Source organism: Talpa occidentalis, unplaced genomic scaffold (assembly GCF_014898055.3).
Source record: "Talpa occidentalis isolate TD23 unplaced genomic scaffold, MPIMG_talOcc4v2.1 talOcc4.16, whole genome shotgun sequence".
In the NCBI taxonomy this organism is placed as follows: Eukaryota; Metazoa; Chordata; class Mammalia; order Eulipotyphla; family Talpidae; genus Talpa; species Talpa occidentalis.
The window spans coordinates 55,392,546-55,415,090 of NW_023601653.1; the positions used below are offsets into that span (position 1 = coordinate 55,392,546).

General features: G+C 36.1%; 1 protein-coding gene across 4 annotated transcripts in view; it reads left to right on the plus strand.

The window, feature by feature from the left end:
* Positions 1-17,195, plus strand: part of SLCO1A2 (solute carrier organic anion transporter family member 1A2) — a 96,311-nt gene extending 79,116 nt beyond the window's left edge. For all 4 annotated transcript variants that reach the window (XM_054696403.1, XM_037514257.2, XM_037514258.2 and 1 more), the window contains 5 exons: positions 5,095-5,260; positions 6,195-6,367; positions 9,407-9,471; positions 9,829-9,946; positions 15,489-17,195. In XM_054696403.1, the coding sequence (XP_054552378.1) occupies positions 5,095-5,260; positions 6,195-6,367; positions 9,407-9,471; positions 9,829-9,946; positions 15,489-15,708 (742 nt within the window). In that variant the 3' untranslated portion in view covers positions 15,709-17,195. The remainder of the gene's footprint in view (positions 1-5,094; positions 5,261-6,194; positions 6,368-9,406; positions 9,472-9,828; positions 9,947-15,488) is intronic.
* Positions 17,196-22,545: the final 5,350 nt, after the last annotated feature.

The window sequence follows — 22,545 nt, forward strand, 5'->3', positions numbered from 1 at the left end:
CCATGAGCAGGGGATGTCTTTCCATTTCTTTGTGTCTTCTTCTATTTCTTTTAACAGTGTTTTATAGTTTTCTTTGTATAGGTCCTTTACCTCTTTTGTTAGATTTATTCCCAAATATTTGATTTTTTTTGTTTCGATAATAAAAGGGGTGGTTTTTTTGATTTCTTCTTCTTCAGATTTATTGTTTGTGTATAGGAAGGCTACTGACTTTTGCGTGTTGATTTTGTATCCTGCCACTTTACTGAATTGATTGATGAGTTGAATTAGTTTTTCTGTGGAGATTTTGGGGTTCTCTATGTATATTATCATATCGTCTGCAAATAGTGATAGTTTGACTTCTTCTTTTCCTATTTGGATTCCTTGGATGTCTTTCTCTTGTCTTATTGCTCTGGCTAGGACTTCCAGTATTATATTGAAAAGCAGTGGTGAGAGTGGACATCCTTGTCTTGTTCCAGATCTTAATGGAATTGCTTTCAGCTTTTCACCATTGAGAATGATACTGGCTGTTGGCTTGTCATAGATGGCCTTTATGATGTTGAGGTATGTTCCTTGTATCCCAAGAATTTCAAGGGCTTTTATCATGAATGGGTGTTGCACTTTGTCGAAAGCTTTCTCAGCATCTATTGATATTATCATATGGTTTTTATATTTCTTTTTGTTGATGTGTTGGATAACGTTGATTGATTTTCGGATGTTAAACCATCCTTGTGCCCCTGGAATGAATCCAACTTGGTCGTGGTGAATTATCTTATGGATACATTGTTGGATTCTGATAGCTAAAATTTTATTGAGGATTTTTGCATCAGTGTTCATTAGGGAGATTGGCCTATAGTTTTCCTTTTTTGTGTTGTCCTTATTCGGTTTTGGTATTAGTGTAATATTGGCTTCATAGAACGTGTTTGGTATTGTCCCTTCCTTCTCAATTTTTTGGAAGAGTTTGTGAAGGATAGGCACTAATTCGTCTCTGAATGTTTGGTAGAATTCATTTGTAAATCCATCAGGTCCTGGGCTTTTGTTTTTGGGGAGGTTTTTAATTACCATTTCAATTTCGCTGCTTGTAATTGGTCTGTTTAGGTGTTCTATTTCTTCTTTATCTAGCTTTGGGTGATTGTAGAGTTGTAGGAATTTGTCCATCTCCTCTAGATTGTTGAACTTGTTTCCATATAACTGTTCATAGTAGTTACTGATTATTCTTTTGATTTCTGCTGTGTCCGTTGTGATTTCTCCTCTTTCATTTATGATCCTGTGTATTTGTGCTTTCTCCCTTTTTTCCTTTGTGAGCCTGGCTAGGGGTTTGTCTATTTTATTTATTTTTTCAAAGAACCAGCTCTTGGTTTCATTGATCTTTTGGATTGTTTTTTTAGTTTCAATTTCATTTATTTCTGCTTTGGTTTTTATTATTTCTTTTCTTCTACTGGTTCTGGGGTTTTTTTGTTGTTCTTTTTCTAGATCTTTGAGCTTCGAGATTAGGTTGTTTCTTTGAGTTCTTTCTTGTTTTTTGATGTGAGCTTCTATTGCTATATATTTTCCTCTTATTACTGCTTTTGCTGCATCCCATACATTTAGGATATTGGTGTCCTCCTTGTCATTCAATTCAAAGAATTTTTTAATTTCTTCTTTGATCTCCTCGTTAGTCCAGTGGTCTTCCAGTAGTGTGGCTTTTAGTCTCCATGAGGTAGGATAGTTCCTTGCCTTCTTTTTATGATTTATTTCTAGTTTGATGCCTTCGTGGTCAGAAAAGATGGTTGGTATGATTTCAATCTTGGTGTATCTGTTGATGTTTGTCTTGTGCCCCAGTATGTGATCGATCCTGGAGAATGATCCGTGTGCGCTTGAGAAAAATGTGTACTCCGTTTTTTTTGGGTTTAGTGTTCTATAGATGTCTGTTAAGCCCAAATGCTCTAGGTCCTTATTTAGAGCTTTAGTTTCTTTACTTATTTTTTGTCTTGTTGATCTATCCAGTGTTGATAGTGGTGTGTTGAAGTCTCCCACTACATATGTGTTTTCTCTGATGTCTGTTTTCAGAGAGGACAACAGTTGTCTGATATATTTTGGTGCTCTTTCGTTTGGTGAGTATATGTTAATGAGTGTTATTTCTTCTTGAAGTATTGTCCCCTTAATCATAATGTAGTGACCATTGGGGTCTCTTTTTATTTTTTTGAGTTTGAAGTCTGTTTTATCTGATATAAGTATAGCTGTTCCTGCTTTCTTTTTTGGCCCATTTGCTTGTAGGATTGTTTTCCATCCTTTAACTTTGAGCCTATTTTTATCTTTTGTAGCTAAATGTGTTTCCTGGAGACAGCAAAAGGTTGGGTTTTGTTTCTTAATCCAGGCTGCAACTCTGTGTCTTTTTATTGAAGAGTTTAGTCCATTTACATTTAGAGTTAATATTGATATGTTAGCATCTGTATTTGCCATTATGTTTGTCTTTCCTTTGATTTTATTTATTTATTCTTTTAATAACTTTTTTTTTTTTTTTTGGTCTTCTTTCGTTGTTATTCGTCCCTCTGAGGTTCTGGCTTTAGGATTCCTTGTAGTATTTTTTGGAGTGGGGGTTTAGTCGCAATGAAATTCCGGAGTTTCTCTTTGTCTGGGAAGGTCCATATTCTTTCTTCATGGAGGAAAGAGAGCTTTGCGGGATAGAGTATTCTTGGTTGGCATCTGTTTTCTTGGAGTCTGTTGACTATGTCCCTCCACTCTCTCCTTGCCCGTAGTGTTTCTTCAGAGAAGTCTGATGTCAGCCTGATTGGTTTTCCTTTGAATGTTATCTGATTCTTCCCTCTTGTCAGCTTCATTATTTTTTCCTTGTCCTGGATTCTTGGGAGCTTTACTATTATGTGTCTTGCTGTGTTTTTCCTTTCGTCGTGGAAGTTTGGTGTTCTTCTTGCTTCTTGTATATCAATTTTCAGCTCCTTCTTCTCATTTGGGAAGTTCTCTTCAATTATATCCATGAATATTTTCTCTGTTCCTACATCTCTCTCCTCTCCTTCTGGAATTCCTATAACTCTTATATTTCCTTTCCTCATGGAGTCAGATAGTTCCCGAAGTCTTTCTTCATTCTTTTTCCTTCGTACTTCTCTTTCCTTTTCTGTTTTGGTTCTTTTTATTTCTGTGTCTTCAAGATTACTTATTCGTTCTTCCATTTCATCTATTCTGCTTTCATTGCTTTTCCCAGAGTTCTTTAGTTCCTCCATTAATTCTTTGATCTCCTGCATTTCTCTTACTTCCCTCTTTAGGGACTCAATTTCCTTCTTCTGATCTATCACTTTTTTAATCATGGCAATTTTAAATTCTCTTTCTGGAAGGCTCAGAAGTTCTTCCAAGTTGCTGTCGTTGCAATCTGGGGAGTGGTTTTCTTTTTGTGGTGTGCTTCTTTCCTGAGGAGTTTTTAGGTTGCGTGTGGTTCTTCTACTCCCTACTGTCTGTTTTCTAATTTGTCGTATGCGTTGGGACACTGTGTTGCTCGGACTGACTGACATCTTGGGTGAACTTCTCCGCTCCCCTCCTGCTCTTCCAGGAGCCATCTCTGTCTTCTGGGGGAGCTTTCTGCTGGTTTTAGGCAGTTTTTACTGAAGAAATGTCCCTGTTCTCAAATGGCGAAGCGGGATGCAGTCCCTGCGCCTCCGGTTTCAGGCACACTCTTCTGCGCACCCGGTCTGCCCCGGACGTGGGTGCCTGCTCCCTCTGTGGGCTCAGACTGCTGGTCGGAAGGGGCCTGGCGTGGAATAACTTCCCGGCTGGCCACGGGTCCTCCAGAAACCTTCTGCCCTTTTCAAGCAGTCTTAAGAAATGTCCTGTTTTATAGGGTGTTAGTGACTTTTTTTTTCCTGGTCACTAGGTGGCGCCAGAGATCTCTCCTATTGTCCTTGGGGGGCTGTTTTTCTCCTCCCCCCACCCCGTGGGACAGAGAACAGAGCGGGAATGGTAGGGTACACCTCAACAGCTTTGGGGTGCTGTGTCTGCCTTGTGCCCCACCATCGTGGAGAAACCACGCCCCGAATTTTCGTGCCCCGGGTCTCAGTTCAAAGCCCTCAGTTCCAGGACGCGGGCTGTAGCCCAGTTCAGTGGCGCGGGAATGGCGCCTTTTGCGCAGCTCCCGTGCCTGGGCGCCTGGTTCCTGCTCACTCAGGGAGGGACCTTCACCTCAGTGAGGACCTCCGCGCGTCTCCCCGCAAGCCTAGGTCGCAGGCGCGGGGACCTGGGCAGCCGCGATCCCGGTCTGCACTTGCTTTTCAAGCTCCCCGAGCGCGCCGCGTTTCCGTGCCAGCTTACCGGCAGCCCGGGCTGTGTGCGAGTCTCCCGGGGGTCTTTGTTCTTCTCTAATGGCGCCAGGAGCCGTTCGCTCACCGCCGTGGCGGATCCTGCAGGGTTCGCCTCAGCTCCCGTTCACGGGGTGTGGTGGCTGCAATAGTTCCTTTCCACTCACAGCCCCGCTTGCTGCGTCGTTTGTTCTTGTGGGCCGTTTTGGTTTGTTGTTTCCTCCTCTCTGCGGGTCGGAGAGTGCCGCCTCTGTGGGCGGGGGAGGGGAGCAGGGTTCTGTGCTTCCCTCCCTTCTGGTCCTCTTTTATGGCCACTTTCTTCTTCGGGCAGTTCGCTGGCGTCACCCGTTTATCTTCCGTGTCCCAGTTCTCACTGGGACCTGCCGCTTTTCCTCCCTATTCACTTTTTTTAATGGGAGATCTTACTCGCAGCGTCTCCTCGCCGCCATGTTGCTCCGCCCAGATTTTTTTTTTATGCCAGAGCTGCTGTGTCCAAGCCACAGTGATGGTGGGAAGATTTCTTAAAGTTAAAGTTAGCAATATAACTTAAAGTTAGCAATATGTATGTTAGCAATATAAACAAAAACTTAAAATTAGCAATATAAATGTTGGCATTTTCCTCCCTACCATTCCTTTCTTACGTCTTATTGTTTAAAACAAAGACACATGTATGTCTTAGGGTAAACCATATGAAATAGTCATTTTGGGAGGTCAGAATCTTGTCTGTTGCTATTTTTGATAAGGGAGGGAATATCACTGGACTGAGATGAAAAGAAGAAAAGGGAAATGCTCTAATATTCTTTCATATTCATGACATTACTTTAAATTATTTCAGAATGCAACAAGATTTACCTGTAGGAAATACTATCCTTGATGACTGCAATATGGACTGCAACTGTCCCACTAAAATATGGGATCCTGTGTGTGGAGACAATGGGTTGTCGTATATGTCAGCCTGTCTTGCTGGTTGTGTGACATCGGTTGGAACAGGAATAAACATGGTAACACATCCTATTGCCTTTTCTGCAGAACTTTTGTTTGACGCATCTCAATGGCATGTTCCAACTATGAACTGGGCCCACATTTGATAAAAGTAAAATTCAATCATTCCTTAAAACCTGATTTTTTTTTGTGTGGCAAAAATAAGTTGCCTTAAATATGATCATTTTAATTTACCTTTAATTTTCTGGATGTTATTTAAACTTTCACAGTGTCTCAGCACTGATCTTTAATTTCTTAAGTTTTTACCCAGAAAAATTTGTTTGAAAAATACTTGGACACATTTTGATTACAGAGATCAACTTGGCAGTTTTGATCTGTATTATCCAACTAATTGTTTTACTGGTTTTGTTCTTTTTTTCTGTACATACACACGTGTGATCTGTGTTCTTTGCATTCTCACTACTTTGTAAGGTGATGAAATTAGGCATGTTTTCTTGCCTGAAAAATGTAACACTACTTATGATGCTGGTGGGTGATCATAGCAAAATATAAATTTTGGTTCTGTTTAAAACCTGAAAACAACAATTCTAGAAGAGTTGCCTTTACTCTGTTTTGAAATAAACTATACAAAGCTTTGGCTATTTGTAAGCATCTGAATATTTTAACTGAGAATTCTGAAATAAATTTTGTTTGCCATACTTAGTGCTGTGACAAAAGCAGAATGTACTTTTTTTTTAAAAAAAAAAAAACAAAACTATACCTTTAGGATAGCTGACCTATTGAAAATTTAATCCATATATTTAGAAAGAAATTCCATTTTTATACATCTACTCTTCTATGTTTTGTTTCATGTCATAACCCCAAGAGACATGATAATGGATATGAGAATAAAAGGGAAAAATCTCCATCTTGATCCAATTCAGTATGTAGAAAATATTTGAGATTTTGTTAAAGATTTTCTTTTTTATAGGATAACATACTGTCTCCTGGCAGGTGTTCCAAAATTGTAGCTGTATCCAAACATCAAGTAATTCATCTGCAGTCCTTGGGCTGTGTAACAAAGGACACGGCTGTTCCATGATGCTTCAGTACTTTTTAATCTTGTCGGCGATCAGCAGTTTCATTTATTCTCTATCTGCCATACCGGGATACATGGTTCTCCTGAGGTACAAGAACTACTTTCTTTACTTAGATCCCTGTCTAATCATTTATGAAGACAACTTTTATTAAGAAAGTCACTTGGAGCCATGGCATCTAAGAAGTCAGGGTTGAAAAATATCACGTATTAAAGTTTCCCATTAAGCTTTGTTAAATTTTACAAAAACTTAAAGTTAGCAATATAAATGTTGGCATTTTCCTCCCTACCATCCCTTTCTTACTACGTCTTATTGTTTAAGACGAAGACATGTGTATGTCTTAGGGTAAACCATATGAAATAGTCATTTTGGGAGGTCAGAAGTGGGTTGCCTAGTACTCATTTCCTATGGTTCAGCCTTTGGACAACAGAGTCCAAAGGTGTCAGAAACCTGTTTACCAAGTTATCTACCGGGCATTAGGCAAGTCACTTGATATATCTGAGCTCCATTTTTCTTTAATACAGGATAGGCATAATAAGAAGTTCTCTGCTCCCTACCAAGGCTGTTATGAGATGTGGAGGATGAAGGGCTTTCTAAGCCTAGGAATGTGCAGAGCCAGATTCCAACTTAGGCATACTGAACATGTGTTCTTCCAAATATAGGCTACTTCATGACTAGTAAAGAATCTTACACACAATTCACAATTTTTCTCTTTTCTTGGAAATCAGAAGCAATATCAATTAATCTTAATTCTTAGTTGACAGCAAATTATCATCAAAAGCTGGGGTAACATCCCCCTGGCTTGATTTTCTTTTTTAAATTTTTTCATTCCATTCCCCACTTATTCTCACCATGTGCACCCACATTAATATGACAGTATATGTCCTTAAACATGTATTTTCCTTTGTAAAGTATCAAGATTGTGTGTGTGCTTATATCCACACAGATAGTGCTGTGTAGGTCTTGTGTTGTTTCACAAGGCACATGCACATATAAATTCACTAAGTACTTCCAGAACTCACACCAGCACTTTGTGGGAGTTCCCACTCCTTACAGTTCCCATAACACTTGGAGCCATATAACTCTGAATGTGACTCTCCTAGTGGGTGTGAAGTGGAGGCTCATTGATGTTTTACTACATTAGTTCTGGATACAGTGAGTTTCAGCATCTCTGAAAACTTTTTTTCTAGTCATGTGGGTTTCTATTACAAGGTGCTTGTTCATTTTCCTTTGTATTTTCTTTATTTTCCTTGGTGGTTTTGATGATTACTCTTTGGATCATAGATACTAATGTACTATTGCTTATATTATACAATTATCTTTTCCTAGTATCTCACAGTACCTTTGATGAAATTCTAAATTTTGTTTTATTGAAATCTAATCTTTCTTGTCTTAGTGCTTGTGTTTTGAGGAGACATAATTTAAAAAATGTTTCTATAAAACAAATGACAAAAACAAACTTTTAGACTATGAAAACAAAATAGTGGTTAAAAGAAGGTGGAGGGGAGGATAGATAATTCATTTAAAGGGGAGTGATTGTCTGATGGTGGAGGGACACTAGACTCCTGGTGTTGATTATAAATATGTACAGATGTTGATTCACAAGGCTGGACACTTGAAATCTATATAATGTTATAAATCAATGTTAGATTAAAATTTACAAAAGATGTTGTACCATATTACCAATTTATAAAAATGATCCCCTAAATTTTATCCTACCAGGTTTACAGCTTTACCTTTTACATTACACTTCTTTAAACCAAGTAAGTCTATCTTTATGTGTGGAGCAAGGGAGGGAGCTAGTATTCTTTTTCTCCATATAAAAAACTCATTTTCCCATCATCATACTCTAAATAAAGGGTTCTTTCTCCACTGATTTGTGGTACCCCCTTTATCATATCTCAAGTTTTAACAAATTCTCACTCTATTCTGTTTCAAAGTTTTGTTTGTTCTCATACCAGTGCAATATTGAATTTATCACATTGATATAACATATGTTACATATCATATATGGTATCTTTTTCACTCACACACCACTGCCTCCTTTACCCTTCCTTTTATCCCTTTTCCAAATTGACTTGCCTGTTCATACATGGATCTTTATACTTACATATGAATTTTGAAAAAGTCTGTGTGGATTCCATAGATTGGAGAAAATCTAATCCAGATCAAATATTTGTGAACATGGAATATCTTTTCATTTAAAAAAATTTTTCTTTTTTGAATACTATACACACATATAAGGTGCAACTGACAATAATGAATACACATATCCACATATATGTGTATCTATATCCATGCATGAATATAAGGATATACATATTTTTGTGATGCAGATCACACATTTTGTAATGCAAAATGGCACTATTTTCTCTCATATTTTCTAGTTGGCTAGAGAAATGCTGGTTTACAGAAATGCTGTGGTTATTTTTAAGTTTAATTTTTAATCCAGCAACCTTTCCTATTTGTTCTAAAAACTTTTTTTTAATATTTACTATGTAGAAATATATTAAATATGGAAAGCTTTTTCTCTTCACTTTTAAGTCTTATACATCTGAGACTTAAAATTTTCTTATATCATCAACTTGGATATCAAAACTGTGTTTAACTGTGGTGATGATAGTGAGCATTCTTGTTCTTTTCTAATTTTTTTTGTATTTTTATTTTTTAATTATCATTTTTTTAATTTTATATATATTTTTTACATAATTTTTCATTTTTGTACAATGTATGTATATTTTGGTTATAATCCCCATGGAAACCATATGAAAAATTTTCATTAAGTATGATACTAGCTGTAGATTTTTATTATATAATTTTATCTATAATTTCTGAATTTAAAATGATAAAATAGGTGTTCAAATTTATCAATTTTTTTTGCATCTATGAAAACAATTATATATAGTTTTTCCACTCATTACTTTCAGTGTAGTGAAATAAAATAATAGATATTTTTAGGCTGAATTGTGTTTGCATATTTGAGCAAAATTACACTTAGTGATAATCAGGCCTTGAAAAACCAAGAATGTTTTCTAATTCTCAGGTTGTAACTAGGATACACAATTTAAGGAACTATATAGTACTTAAATCTCTATTTTTATTTTATTTGTGAATTTACTTGTATTTTAGGTGTATCAAGCCTGAAGAGAAGTCTCTTGGTGTGGGATTACATGCATTTTCCACAAGAGTATTTGGTAAAAACAGTTATTTTTCCCAACATTCCATTAGAATATTATTAAATACTTAGTAAATGAAATCACTGTCCCAGAGCAACAGTTTAGCAAATATCCACCCTGCTAGTGAATTGGTTATTAGCATGAGAATGAGTACAAGAGGTGGAGAAATACTGTTTACTTGAAATGGACTGATCTGCTCATAATTCTATTTTTCATCAGTTAGAAGAGTTAAAAAGCAAATGAATGAGAAATTCAATAATTAAACTATTAAATGTTGCAGGAAATCTATAACGAATATAAAAAATATATAAGCAAAACAATATATTTCAGTTCTTACCTTTTTGATGGATTCTTCTTTCTTCCTTTTAATTGTAGCTGGAATTCCTGCACCTATATATTTTGGAGCTTTAGTTGACTCCACATGTTTACATTGGGGAACCTTGAAATGTGGAGAATTGGGGGCATGCAGGATATATGATTCTACCAATTTCAGGTAAAGATAATAATCTTTTAAAAAGAATTGCTTTCTAAGTATTCATTGTGCATAAAAAGGCATCATTTATCTAATGTTTTCTGTTAAGTTTATAGACTACTTTTAGATTTTTGTTTCCAAAATAGATACTATAACTGTATCTCCATTCCTTAGTTATAAATTGGAATTTTACTACCTTACTATTTTCAAAATACTAAATAAATATAAGCATGGATAACTTGCTTAGACTATCTTTGCAAATTTTTTAAAAAGATTTATTTATGGGCCTCCCCGGTGGCGCAGCGGTTGAGCACTGGGTTGTGAAGCTGCCCGCAGCCTCTGTAGCACCGGTTTGATCATTGGCCACCAGGCGAGGGTCCCACATGGTGCGCAGACCTCTCCTGCCATGCCCGCTGCTCCCCTCAGCAGTGTACTTCGGTCCTTCTGCCTGCTCTGCTCCCCGCTCTGGCTCTGGTGAATTCTCTCACCCTCCTGTGCTTCTGACTGTACCCAGTGCTTATATAAATAAATAAATAAATCTTAAAAAATATATATATTAAAAAAAAGACTTATTTATGCATACAAGAACTGGGGTACAGGTCAGAGATGCGGGGGTGAGAGGATTCACCAGAGTCAGAGTAGGGAACAGAACAGGCAGACTGACTGAAATATACCGCTGAGGGGAGTAGCGGGTGAGTCAGGAGAGGTCTACTGGGCCATATGGGTTGCTCCCTGGCAGGCAGGGGATCGAACTTGTGCTGCAGGGGCTGTGGATTGCTTCATAGTGCGGTGTTTAACCCCTTGAGCCAACAGGGAGGCCCTCAAAATTTTTTTTGTGAAATTGGTTGCAATCAATTCACTATTGCAGATTATGGCTATGCATAAGCTGCCCATTTATTCTATCCTACATCATTTCAGCATCTTACTAGCCTGAATCCTTACCTCCTTTCACCAAGGACCTCAGAACTCCAAAATGGTATCTGTTTCCCTCATTAAATTCTGTTGACCCAGTGTTGTTTTTTAAAATTTAATTTTTGTTAATATACATGTGATTTTGAGCAAAATTCATATAATATTAACTTGAACAAAAAAATTCCCTTTTTTCTTTTCATGTACTTTTTCATTTGGGGAACTAAATTTGTTTAAACTTTCAATTTCTCCTCATGAAGCAGTAAGAAAACACCGTCATTTATTAAAAAAATAATCTAGCATTGTTTAAAACATTTGAAGGTTTTATCTTGATCAGCATAAGTCAAGAACTATGACAGGAGAAGACAGCATGAGACTGATGTAAACATCAGTACTCCACATGGGTAGTGTAAGGCAATCCCAGGGACACACTGTGCATGCAGTGGGTTTGCATCACCGCTAAAGGACGCAAGGATCACGAGTGTATTGATCATGAGGATCATTCATCTCACCCTGCTGCCTGGAATCTTGTAGACAGCACCCTTAGTTAAATGATATTTGTGGCAAAATAATTATATTTTGTACCATACTCTGTCTCTCAGATGAATTAGGGTAGTTGATAAAGTATATTCATGAGGAAATTTATAGCCTCTAAAACAGTATAGAAACAAGAGCCAGATACTGCTGGTAGACAAATCTCCTTGTGTTCCTTGCATTTATGTATATTTTGTGAGCACAAGCTTTTGTTCTGGACTATATTTTCAAGGCTGTTTGAATAGTACATGGCCTTGAAAGATATATACTGTTTACTTCTGGAGCAGAATGTACTGTGCAGGATGGACAATGCTTCACACAGGGTGTGCAGGATGGACAATGCTCCACATAGGGGCAAAGGTAAACCAATGACAATAAAAATGAGAAAATAAACAATACAAAATAAACTGAAAAATCAATTGGTGTTGGGTAAACTACACACACACACACACACACACACACACAAACTCATGATGAATTAAAGACTTGGATGTAAGACAGGAAGCCATAAAATACATATAAGAAAGCATATGTAAAACAATCCACATTGGCTTCAGTGCTGTCTTTGGGGACTTGACTCCAATAAGAAGGAAAACAAAAGCAAAATAATCAAAAAGGGCTACATCAAACTATAAAAACCTTTTGTGCAGTGAAATAAACTATTGTTAAAATGAAAAGACATCCTACTGAATGGACAAAAATATTTTCACATCACACATCCAATAAGGGGCTAATAGCCATGATCTAAAAGAAACTCATATGGCTCAACAAAAAAACCCACAAAGAATATTATTTAAAAAGAGTTACATAGACCTTTCTCCAAAAGACATACAGATGCTCATAGGAACATGAAAAAATTTTCAGTAAGACTTGTTATCAGGGAAATGCAAATCAAAACCATAATGAGACATTACCTCACACTTGTGAGAATGGCCTGTACCAAAAAAGTAAAAAAACAAAAAAACAAAAAAACCCAAGCATTGGTGAGCATGTGGAGAAATGTAGGTGGGAATGTAGACTGTTGGTGGGAATGTAGACTGTTGGTGGGAATGTAGACTCATGCAGTCTCTAAGAAAACAGTACGGAGGTTTCTCAAAATACTAAAAATTGATCTACCACATGATCCAGCAATTCCACTCCCAGATATCTATTGGAAGAATGTAAAAACAAATTCAAATTCCTTCAAATTCCTTAAATTTGAAGAAAGATATGCATTCTTATGTTCACTGGAGTACCAAGTTATGGAACCAACCTAAGTGTCAAAGGAAAGATGAGTGAATTAAGAAGATGTGGTATATACACAATAGAATACTACTCAGCTATAGAAAGATTCTGGCCATTTGTGATAACAGGATGAAAGTGGAGGGGATGATGCTAAGTGAAATAAGTCAGAAAGAGAAAGATAAAAGCTGGATGATTTCACTCGTATGTGGAATAGAGAGAAGTGAAAGAAAGAAATGACAAAACTAAACCAAAAGAAGCTCTAGAAATCTGAGTGCAAAATTAAGGCTACAAGAAGGGATGGAAACAAAGCAGAGAGGAGACTCAATGGTCCATAGTGGAGGATGACTGGTGATTTGATGTTGGGTGTGGTGTGGTGACATATACAAATACACAATGTTGTAAACCAATATTACCTCAATTAAAAAAAAATCCAATGTGTGGATACCATGTAACCTGTGTTTTCTGTCTAAATGCAATGAAATTAGAAATATCTGATTAAATTTAAAAGTATCTATTTTTATCATGAAATTTGTTGAACCCAGGATTCAGAAAAAGGAAAAGGAAGTAACTTTAAATAAAGTAGAACAACCTGATGATTCATTATGTAACATATTGATGCATTTTTTCTATCTAAATAGGAGCAAGAGATAAAATATGTTTTCAGAATTTCAAAGAGACACATCTAGATTCAAAGATTATATGAACACATTCCTTGACATCCAGTTTTCCTGAAATTGAGCAAAAGCATAAAGGAATGAGTGTAAAGGCTTTAAACCTAAGAATTAGCATTTCTGGGAGTTCAGCCTTCAAAGGGAAAATAAAATACTTCTAAGGAGCCAAGAGACCAGATGCCCATTCAGTGCTTTAATACAAGTGATGTGGTAGAACACCCTTGGATTGGATTGAGTAATGCTTCTCAATATTTCATGTCCATCCATAACTTCAGATTTGACTTTATTTGGAAATAAGTTCTTTATTAATGGAATTTATTAAATTTAGACAATGTCATACTAAATTAGAGTGTCCCCTAAAGAAGCCATGTGATGACAGAGGCAGAGATTGCAGGATACATCTATATCCAAGGATTTAGGATTACAGGAATACCCAGTAGATGGAAAGAGAGAGGCAAGGAAGGATTCTTTCTTGGGGCCTCCAGAAGAGGCAGGACCTTGACAAGACCTTAACTTTAGACTTCTAGCCTTCAGAACTGTGAGAAAATAAATGTTTTACTTTGTTACAGCTTCCTAAGAAATGTACAAACCTCACTGTGAAAAGACATTATAAAACAAAACAGAAATGCCCAAGAAATGGACTGAGCTACTTGCTCTTTCCCGCTGTGATTATTCCTATTATTATGAAAAATCACCCTTATGAGAAGAAGGTTTGGCCTAAGGACCTGGGGGATTGTGAAAAGCAAATGCAATATTTACACATGTGGAGATAAAAGTACTGAGAAAGAGAGCAAGAGAAGCAAGCCACCACCCATAAAACACCAAAAAGAGCTTGTAAGCTAAAATTTAAAAACATATGAACAAACTTGATGGTTAAAAAGCTAAGTTCATCACTTTCAGTTGAAATATGACCTATTCCACATTAAATTTTATGTAAGTCTCCACACTCTATCAATACAAAAGAAAAATTCTTATGTTTTATTAACCATATGCCAAAAAATGACTTGATGATATTTACATATTCATAATTGAAACTCTGAAGAAACTCAGAAGAGAGGAATTTCCTACACCTGATCAAGGTGATCTAGAAATAAATATTATAATTATTATTATTTTTTAATTTAAATTTTATTTTTATATTCCCCATACAATTACAACCCCCTTATTTATACCCCAAGCCCTCCTTTCCCCGCCCCCCACCCCCCATAGAGTGTCTCTTGTTCATAGTTATTTGTTGATTTTGATATTTTCTTTCTTATAGTTATTCTTATTTCCTTATTTAAGTTTTCTAGATTCCTGCTATGAGTGAGACCATCCAGTATTTTTCTTTTTCTTTCTGGCTTATTTCGCTGAGCATGATCCCTTCCAGCGCCATCCATGTTGCTGCAAATTGCATGTGTTTATCTTTCTTGAATGCTGAGTAATATTCCATGGTGTATATGTACCACATCTTCTTGATCCAGTCATCTATTTTTGGGCATTTGGGTTGTTTCCATAGCTTAGCTATTGTAAATAGTGCTGCTATAAACATAGGGGTGCAGGTGCTCTTTGGAACTGATGTTTCTGTGTCCCTTGGGTAAATACCTAGGAGTGGAACTGCTGGATCATATGGAAGCTTGATGTTTAGTAGGTCCAGAAATCTTCACACAGCTCTCCATAGTGGTTGGACCAGTTTGCACTCCCACCAACAGTGCAGGAGAGTTCCTTTTTCTCCACACCCTCGCCAACATTTGTTGTTGCTAGTTTTTTTAATATGTGCCATTCTCACTGGTGTAAGATGGTATCTCATTGTAGTTTTAATTTGCACTTCCCTGATTACAAGTGATGTTGAACATTTTTTCATATGCCTGTTGGCCATTTGCATTTCCTCTTCAGAGAAAATATTATAATTAATGGTGATTCTTTGGAAGCATTCTGACTGAATCCTGCAATCACTGTCAGTATTAAGGTAAGTTGGTATAAAAATGTTAAATGAAAACAGTAGTAAGAGATTAGAGAAAAGAAAGTAAATTTGGAATTTCTGAATATTCTCAAAAAACATTTTAATAAACATTAGAATCAGTAAGAAAATTCAGCAAATTTGCTAATATACGATTGACAGACAAAACCCTGAGCTGCTGTCATCCTTTTGTGAATATCATATCAACAATGAAAGATATGTGAAGCTAGTTAGTTAGCTCTCACTATGTAAGATTCACTAAGTCTTAACATTTTATTTTTGATAGACGCATCTACCTTGGACTGCCAGCAGGGTTAAGAGCATCAAGCTATATTCCAGCCTTTTTGGTCCTTTTTTTTTTGAGGAAGTATCAGCTACCTGGTGAAAATGCCTCTTCAGGAACTGCGCTGATGGAGACAAAGGTTACAGGGAAGGAAAAAGAGTGCAAAGATGTGCACCAAAATTCCAAAGATTTGCATGATGGAGAGCTGAAAACTAAACTGTAATGTTCTATTGTGCTGTGCTTTCCAGAAGTGGAGAATACACTGCAACTTAATTGTTTCTAAAATCAATAGAGGTACTGCAGGTAACTTTAACTTTTCTTTAAGAACCTCAAAAAAATTTTTTTTACTCAAGTTTTAAAAAAATGTTCACTGATGATATTTCTGAAGCATCAATGGAACTTGAGATTTCCCTCAGAGGGACATTTATAACAATCCTCAAAACAGCATATTAGAACCAGTTTTATTTTTATGTCAAACAGCAATTTCTCTTTTAACTCATGCAAAATAAGGGCTTTATTCCCCACATCTGCTTTTCTACATGATTTTAAATTGTTTCCTGTTATGAGAATCTATTTAAGTCCATTAAAATTTTGCTTTGGTATTTGGATTACTTAGACTGAAATTCTCACACTGCTTGAATATTTAAGAGTTTTATTGTAATTTATCACTTCCATGTGAAAACAGCTGTATCTTCATACTCCATTTAGGAATTGTTCTTTATCTCTTCCTAGTCATTCCAGACATGACTTAAAATAGATTACTCATTACTGTGCCATCACTTGCTTAGATTCTGTGCAGTGAGCTACTTTAGGGAAGATGCATTTCAGAATAACAGGTATGCTAAGAGTAAATATTTATTTACTGGAGAATAGTTATTGGAGAACATGGTGACCAGACTTAGGCAAAGGAAAGGAAGAAAGACTCTCAACTGATTCATATTAGTCTTGAAAATTCATGAAATTCATAGGGAATTTTAGAAGTGATTTTAAAATTTATGACCCATCTGTACTTTTCATATTTATTCCTGAAGAGATGTATGGATCCAACAAACAATTTGGACTATTTTTGTGTTTCTTAATGCACTTACTTTCCTTCTAACTTTTCTCAATGTTATCGCCTGATTTGTATAGCTAGGTAGATATAAATATCATTAGAGAGAAAAATGATAGGAATGGCCCAATAATGCTCAGAGCGCCACTACAAATAAATGCTATTGAATAAAGCCATGCAGATGACAAAAGCAAAATATGAAGCTTCTTTTTGCAATTTTCCCCAAGAAAAATTTAAGTAACACTAAAAAATAAAATAAACAAACAATCATAATGCTATTCTAGCCTTTGGATTTCTGTAACTCCTGTTTAAGTCAATTTCTAAACACAAAAATTTCCCTGATGGCATGAGCTGGATTCTTTGCATTAGTAAAGATATACTGGTTTCAGTTTCCTAGAATGTTTAACATGGAGGAAATTATATTTAGATTACTATAAAATGCATGGAAAATCTAATTTTTTTTCATAATTTTATATGTTTCTTAAGAGCTGGGAGAAAAATCATTTGCAGACCCAGATACCTCATAACTAACTTTAACAAATTTGGCACACTGGAAATATTCTTGTGGTCTTTCAAAATTTTAGATGTATTTGCAAAATTAAACCTTTTCTTCACCTCCATTCTAAAAGGCATTATTCGCTACTTTCTTTATCAGTTATTTAGAGGCCTCATTTTAATGAAAAGACCTTACTGAGTATGGGTGATATTGTCCTAGAGAGCACAGGTGCGAGGGATAAATCTTTAGATAAAAAAATCCAGAGTTAATCAAAGCAAACCTGTTTTTTTTTTTTTTAAATCCCATTTCAAAAAAATATCAAGTGAGAAGATAAAAGGAATAAAATCAAAACCTTCTTGCCTAATGATTTGGACCTGTGCAGTGAGTTGCTTTAGGGAAGATGTATTTTGAATGACAGGTATGCTAAGAGTTTGTTTGTAAATATTTATTTACTGGGGAATATTTAATTACTGGAGAGCATGGTGACTATAATTAGGCAAGGAAAAGGAAGAAATTATTCTCAAATGGTTCAAATTAGTCTTGAAAATTCATAAAGCTAATTGAAGCACATTTTCCTTTACATTGAAGCATCACAAAAAAGGACTTTGGCTTCTGCTCAGACAAGAAAGAAGAGTCACCCCCACACCCTTACAATAAGAAAAAGATGTATAAAATGCAAATTACAATTTTTCTTGAACTCACCAGTGAAATGAAGTTATTTGGTCAAAGAGCTAACAGGAAATCTGGAGGGAGGAGGGTTCCTGCAGGGAGAAACAGGATTGAAGCATCTATTACTTGGGGCAGATGCCACTTAATGCAGAATAAATCATTAAACTGATTCACTTAGAAACTTTTAACAAGTTGCTAAAGCCTAAGAGTGTGTGGGCATAAGAAAGTGAAACCCCTGAAGCCCCAGGACAGAAGTGTGTTTACACCTCTTGTAGTCCTACCAGGCAGCCCCTTGGAATGTAGAGACAATCTTGATAGAGTGCTGTTGATGCTGGGGAGAAAAACAGCAGCTACTTTTCAAATTCTGCTCATACCAGTCTCCCCTTTTTCCCTTCAGGAGCAAAATCATTTCCAGTGGGGAAAGGCAAAAAAACATGTAGGGAATAAGTGCAATCTCTGGTGCCTGGGAAGAAAGGTTCCACTTCTGGGGGAGGAGCAGGTCACCTCGAGATCCAGGGTGACAGAGCCTATCGGAGATCCCCCTTTCTTCGCTCCCATGGTAATAAGCATCTAGTGAAAAATATGAGTGGACTATTGTTAGGAGACCTGCAGGAGACAGACCACTTTGTAACAAGGCAAAGAGAAAACCACACCCTTGTAGAGAGTAACCCCTAAAGATAGGAGGTCTCCCTAGAGGAATTTGAAGGCCATGGTGCAGGAGGGTAAGCACAGCAAAGGCAAACTTCAAACCTAGTCCAACTCCTGATACCAACCCCACTCTATAGAGCTAGTAGAAGGAAAGATGCCTCATCTTCAAGTATAAAAAATACTTACCTAGGTAAATATTTGTCATATATTGTATCAATTGTCATATATTGTATTTATTGTTTTCAACACAAAATGATGAGACAGAAAAGGCATTAAGAGACAGTCTCAGTAAACAAAGCCATCATCAGAACCAAGCTCAGATATGAAACAGGCATCAGAATTATTGAACAAAGACTTTTAAAATGAATATGACTCACAGGAACATTTGTTTGCAGAGGGTTTAAAAGTAAGGAATCTAGGGCCTCCCCGGTGGCGCAGCGGTTGAGCGCTGGGTTGCGAAGCTGCCCGCAGCCTCTGCAGCACCAGTTCAATCCCCGGCTGCTCCCTGGCCACCAAAGGAGGGTCCCACATGGCGCCGGCTGCTCCCTGGCCACCAAAGGAGGGTCCCACATGGCGCGCAGACCTCTCCTGCCGCCCACTGCTCCCCTCAGCAGTGTACTTCGGTCCTTCTGCCTGCTCTGCTCCCGGCTCTGGTGAATTCTCTCACCTTCCCGCACTTCTGACTGTACCCAGTGCTTGTATGTATAAACAAACAAACAAATAAATAAATAATAAATCTTTAAAAAAAAAAAAAAAGTAAGGAATCTATTGGTAAGATAGGTTCCAAACATAATGGTGGACAAAGAGATTTTGGAGTTTATAAACTTACTTTTTGTGGTCTTTTCTCTTGCTGTCTGAATATCCTCATGTCCTCCACTTCTGCTCCTTAGAAATATTTGCTTTTTTTTTTTTCAGGGACCAAATATTAGTTTTTTTTTTTGAGATAACACAGGTTTATAACACTATGTTTTAGGAGTACAGTTTCACACCTCTTCAAATGTATACCACACCACTGTAACCATTAATGTTTTAATAATCCTCTATCACAATCCACTGGACCCCTTCTACCTATTGCTCCCATCCCCATTTTCTTCCCCTCTGCTAACAAGCATTCTGTTGTCAAGGTCTCAGGGTATGGTTTTGTTTTGTTGTGTTTGTTTGTTTCTCCTTATTTCACGATGCGATAATCTGATTTTTGTCTTTTTCTTTCTGATTTCACTTAGCATATTTCCCTCCAGTTCCACTCATGTTATTGCAAATGGAAGGATTTTATCATTTTTCATAGCTGAGTAGTAGTCCAGACATCATAACGTCTTCTTTATCTACCCCTTCATCAATGGCCACTTAAGTGGTTTCCACAGCTTGGCTATTGTGAATAGTACTGCAATGAATATAGGGGTGTACATATCTTTTCAAATTACTGTTTTCTGATTGGAATCTTATAAAGTGATTGGCAATATATAATTTCTCCAGTTTAAACAGAGACAAAGTCTTAATTCAAACAGATCAACCTGCAATGATGGAACTTGGGACAACATCAAGGTTAACAACAGAAACTGGTTGGGAGTGAGAGATGTATTTATGAGTTAGTGGTCAGGAATGTGTTGCTGAAATATCACTGCTTGTGTGATTCTGATGTGATTCTCATCAGGTGGGTTTTTGGTTTCCAGATGGTAAGTCTATGCAAGCATAGTAGCAGACAAAAAAGAGGAAAGTGACAAATGCTGCTGACAAATTTGTTACAATTGTCAATAATTTAGACTTGGTAGCATCTTCAGAAATATGAGTTGAGAGTGAAACAAAGAGATCAGCATGATTCTTGTGAATGAAAGGCATGAACAGTTCTTATTCTATCAATACTATAGGATTTTTTTTTACAGTTTATATTATTATATGTTTACATACTTTTTTCTCCACCTCATTTGTGGGCTCCCAAAGGGCAAATATTATATTTTGTAAATGTTTCTATCTCCTGTGATTAGCACATAGATGACAAAGAACACTTTCTTTATATTAAAAATTTTATTTTTTGTTTTAAAATGTTAAAGAAAAATTTCAACACATTTGAATTCATCACTTCCTTTTCAATCACTTAAATGCAGCTAATTTTAGTTTTACAGGTTGCTTTCAGATTCTTTTTATAATATTCACATTTTTATGATGAGCATTTTTGGAGTTTTTTAATTCATTGACTCATTCATTAATTGATTAAAAAATAATTGATAAAGCACATGCTATGTATCAGGCACTAGGTTAGATGCTGGGAGTTAAGAGTGAAAATAAAACTCAATTCCAACCGTCTTGGAGCTATGACAAATGAGAGAGACCAACAGTCATCAAAAAATCATGAAGAAATGTAAAACCTCCACTTAGATTAAGTGCTGTGTGGCTATAGACATAATTGAGAGATTTTTAACCAGTGAAGAAGTCAGAGATGTTGACGGAATGTTGACTGAGAAGCAGTCAGTCCACCGAGTGTGGAAAAGAACACTGTGGGAAGAAGAAACACACTTCAAGGCTCCACTGCATGCAAATGGAGGTGGATATGAAGATGGTGCTGACTTCAGACTGTCTGCTCCAGTTCTTTCTTCCTAGCAGGAAGGCATTCCTCCATTAGATCTTTGATTTGTGCTTCTTTTCCAGTTCTGACGTTTTTTATTTTTCACAAAAACACACATTTCTTAGGCTGTTACTTGAAATTTGTCCTCTAAATCATCTATTTTCTTTTCACCATTTGCTTCTTTATCTTTTTCTTTTACATTTTTGCACATTTTTCAATGGTAACTTCATCACTGACTTGGTCTTAACCTTTTTTAATACAGATTTTAATTGCGCTCTTGCATTACTTTGCTTCCTTGCAAATTTGCTTTGTCTTACATATATCTGTGAAATTTTTCCTCTTTTCTCCCTAGGATTTGTATTCCTTTTTAATAAATGCCATTGAATCAATAATTAATATTATTCCGAATTCTTAGATTCAACTCAAATATCTGGGGGTATATGTTTTAATGCCTCTTTCCTTCACTGTACATGTCATATTTGTAAATATATTCTTTTAATTTATGGCATTCTATAATTTTACAATTTATAATTGAATTTTGTCAGTGTACTTATTTCATGTAAAGTTTAAGTTCATAAGGCACAATCCTTTTTTTGCTTTTGTATACTTAGTGTTACATATCACTTTGACTGACATGCATGTGAAACTCAATAAGGGAACCTTGAATATTTATTCAATGTTCAAGAGGTTGTTTTTTTCTTTTGCAATTTTTTCAAATTTAGCTCCTAAATTTTCTCTATTTTTTAAATGAAACAAAATGCATCAAACTTTTTAAGTAGTAATTAGATGTGAATGTGAATGGTTTTTCCAAATTTCACTCTGTGGTATATGCATCTTTTCTCTGGTCTACAATTTGAGAACAGGCTAAAAAATACAACTTATAGTCCAATTCGAGATTCTAACAAGCATTCATGTTGTTGACTGCCATATTCTATTGAGAATAAAAACTATAATTTCTAGTATTTACTTTTATAAAGCTGCTGTCACCAGGAAATTCACCATTTAAATGTTGGCTCACATGTTTTACTTCTTCTTGTACTTGTGGGGATGTGAAAGATATCTCTTTGTGCACCAAAACCAAATAAACATACAAAAAACAAAACACCCTGCAACAAGAGAGACAGCTGGTAATTTATCTACATTATCTAGCACAGATTGCAATTCTGCCAGAGAGCAGACAGATGGGAAGAGAACACAATTTTTAAGTGGGCTTTGCTTTTTCAAGTTAATTATCAGTTTTTCTTAATACATATCCACAGGCCCAAATAAAACTTGACACATCCTGTAATATGTTGTCTGACAATCATAGCTTGCAAAATTTCAATTATCTCTATTTTTTCAACAGTATTTTAATAGAAGCTTGGAAGAAAATTCATCAGGAGTTACTGTCAAACACAATTTCAAGTATAAATTAATAAAGTCTATTAAATATATGATGAAACATGAGTGACTGATGTCATGATAGTATACATCCTTTTTCATCCTGATTTCAGGCTGAATAACATGGTCTAAATTTATTTTTTTAAAAAGGTATTAGACTTTTTTCCTTGTTGGGACTATTAATTTCTCTTTTGCTTTTTGCTTATACCTACTTTCTACTCAATGGTTTTATTAAGAGTTACGATACCTGAGCAAA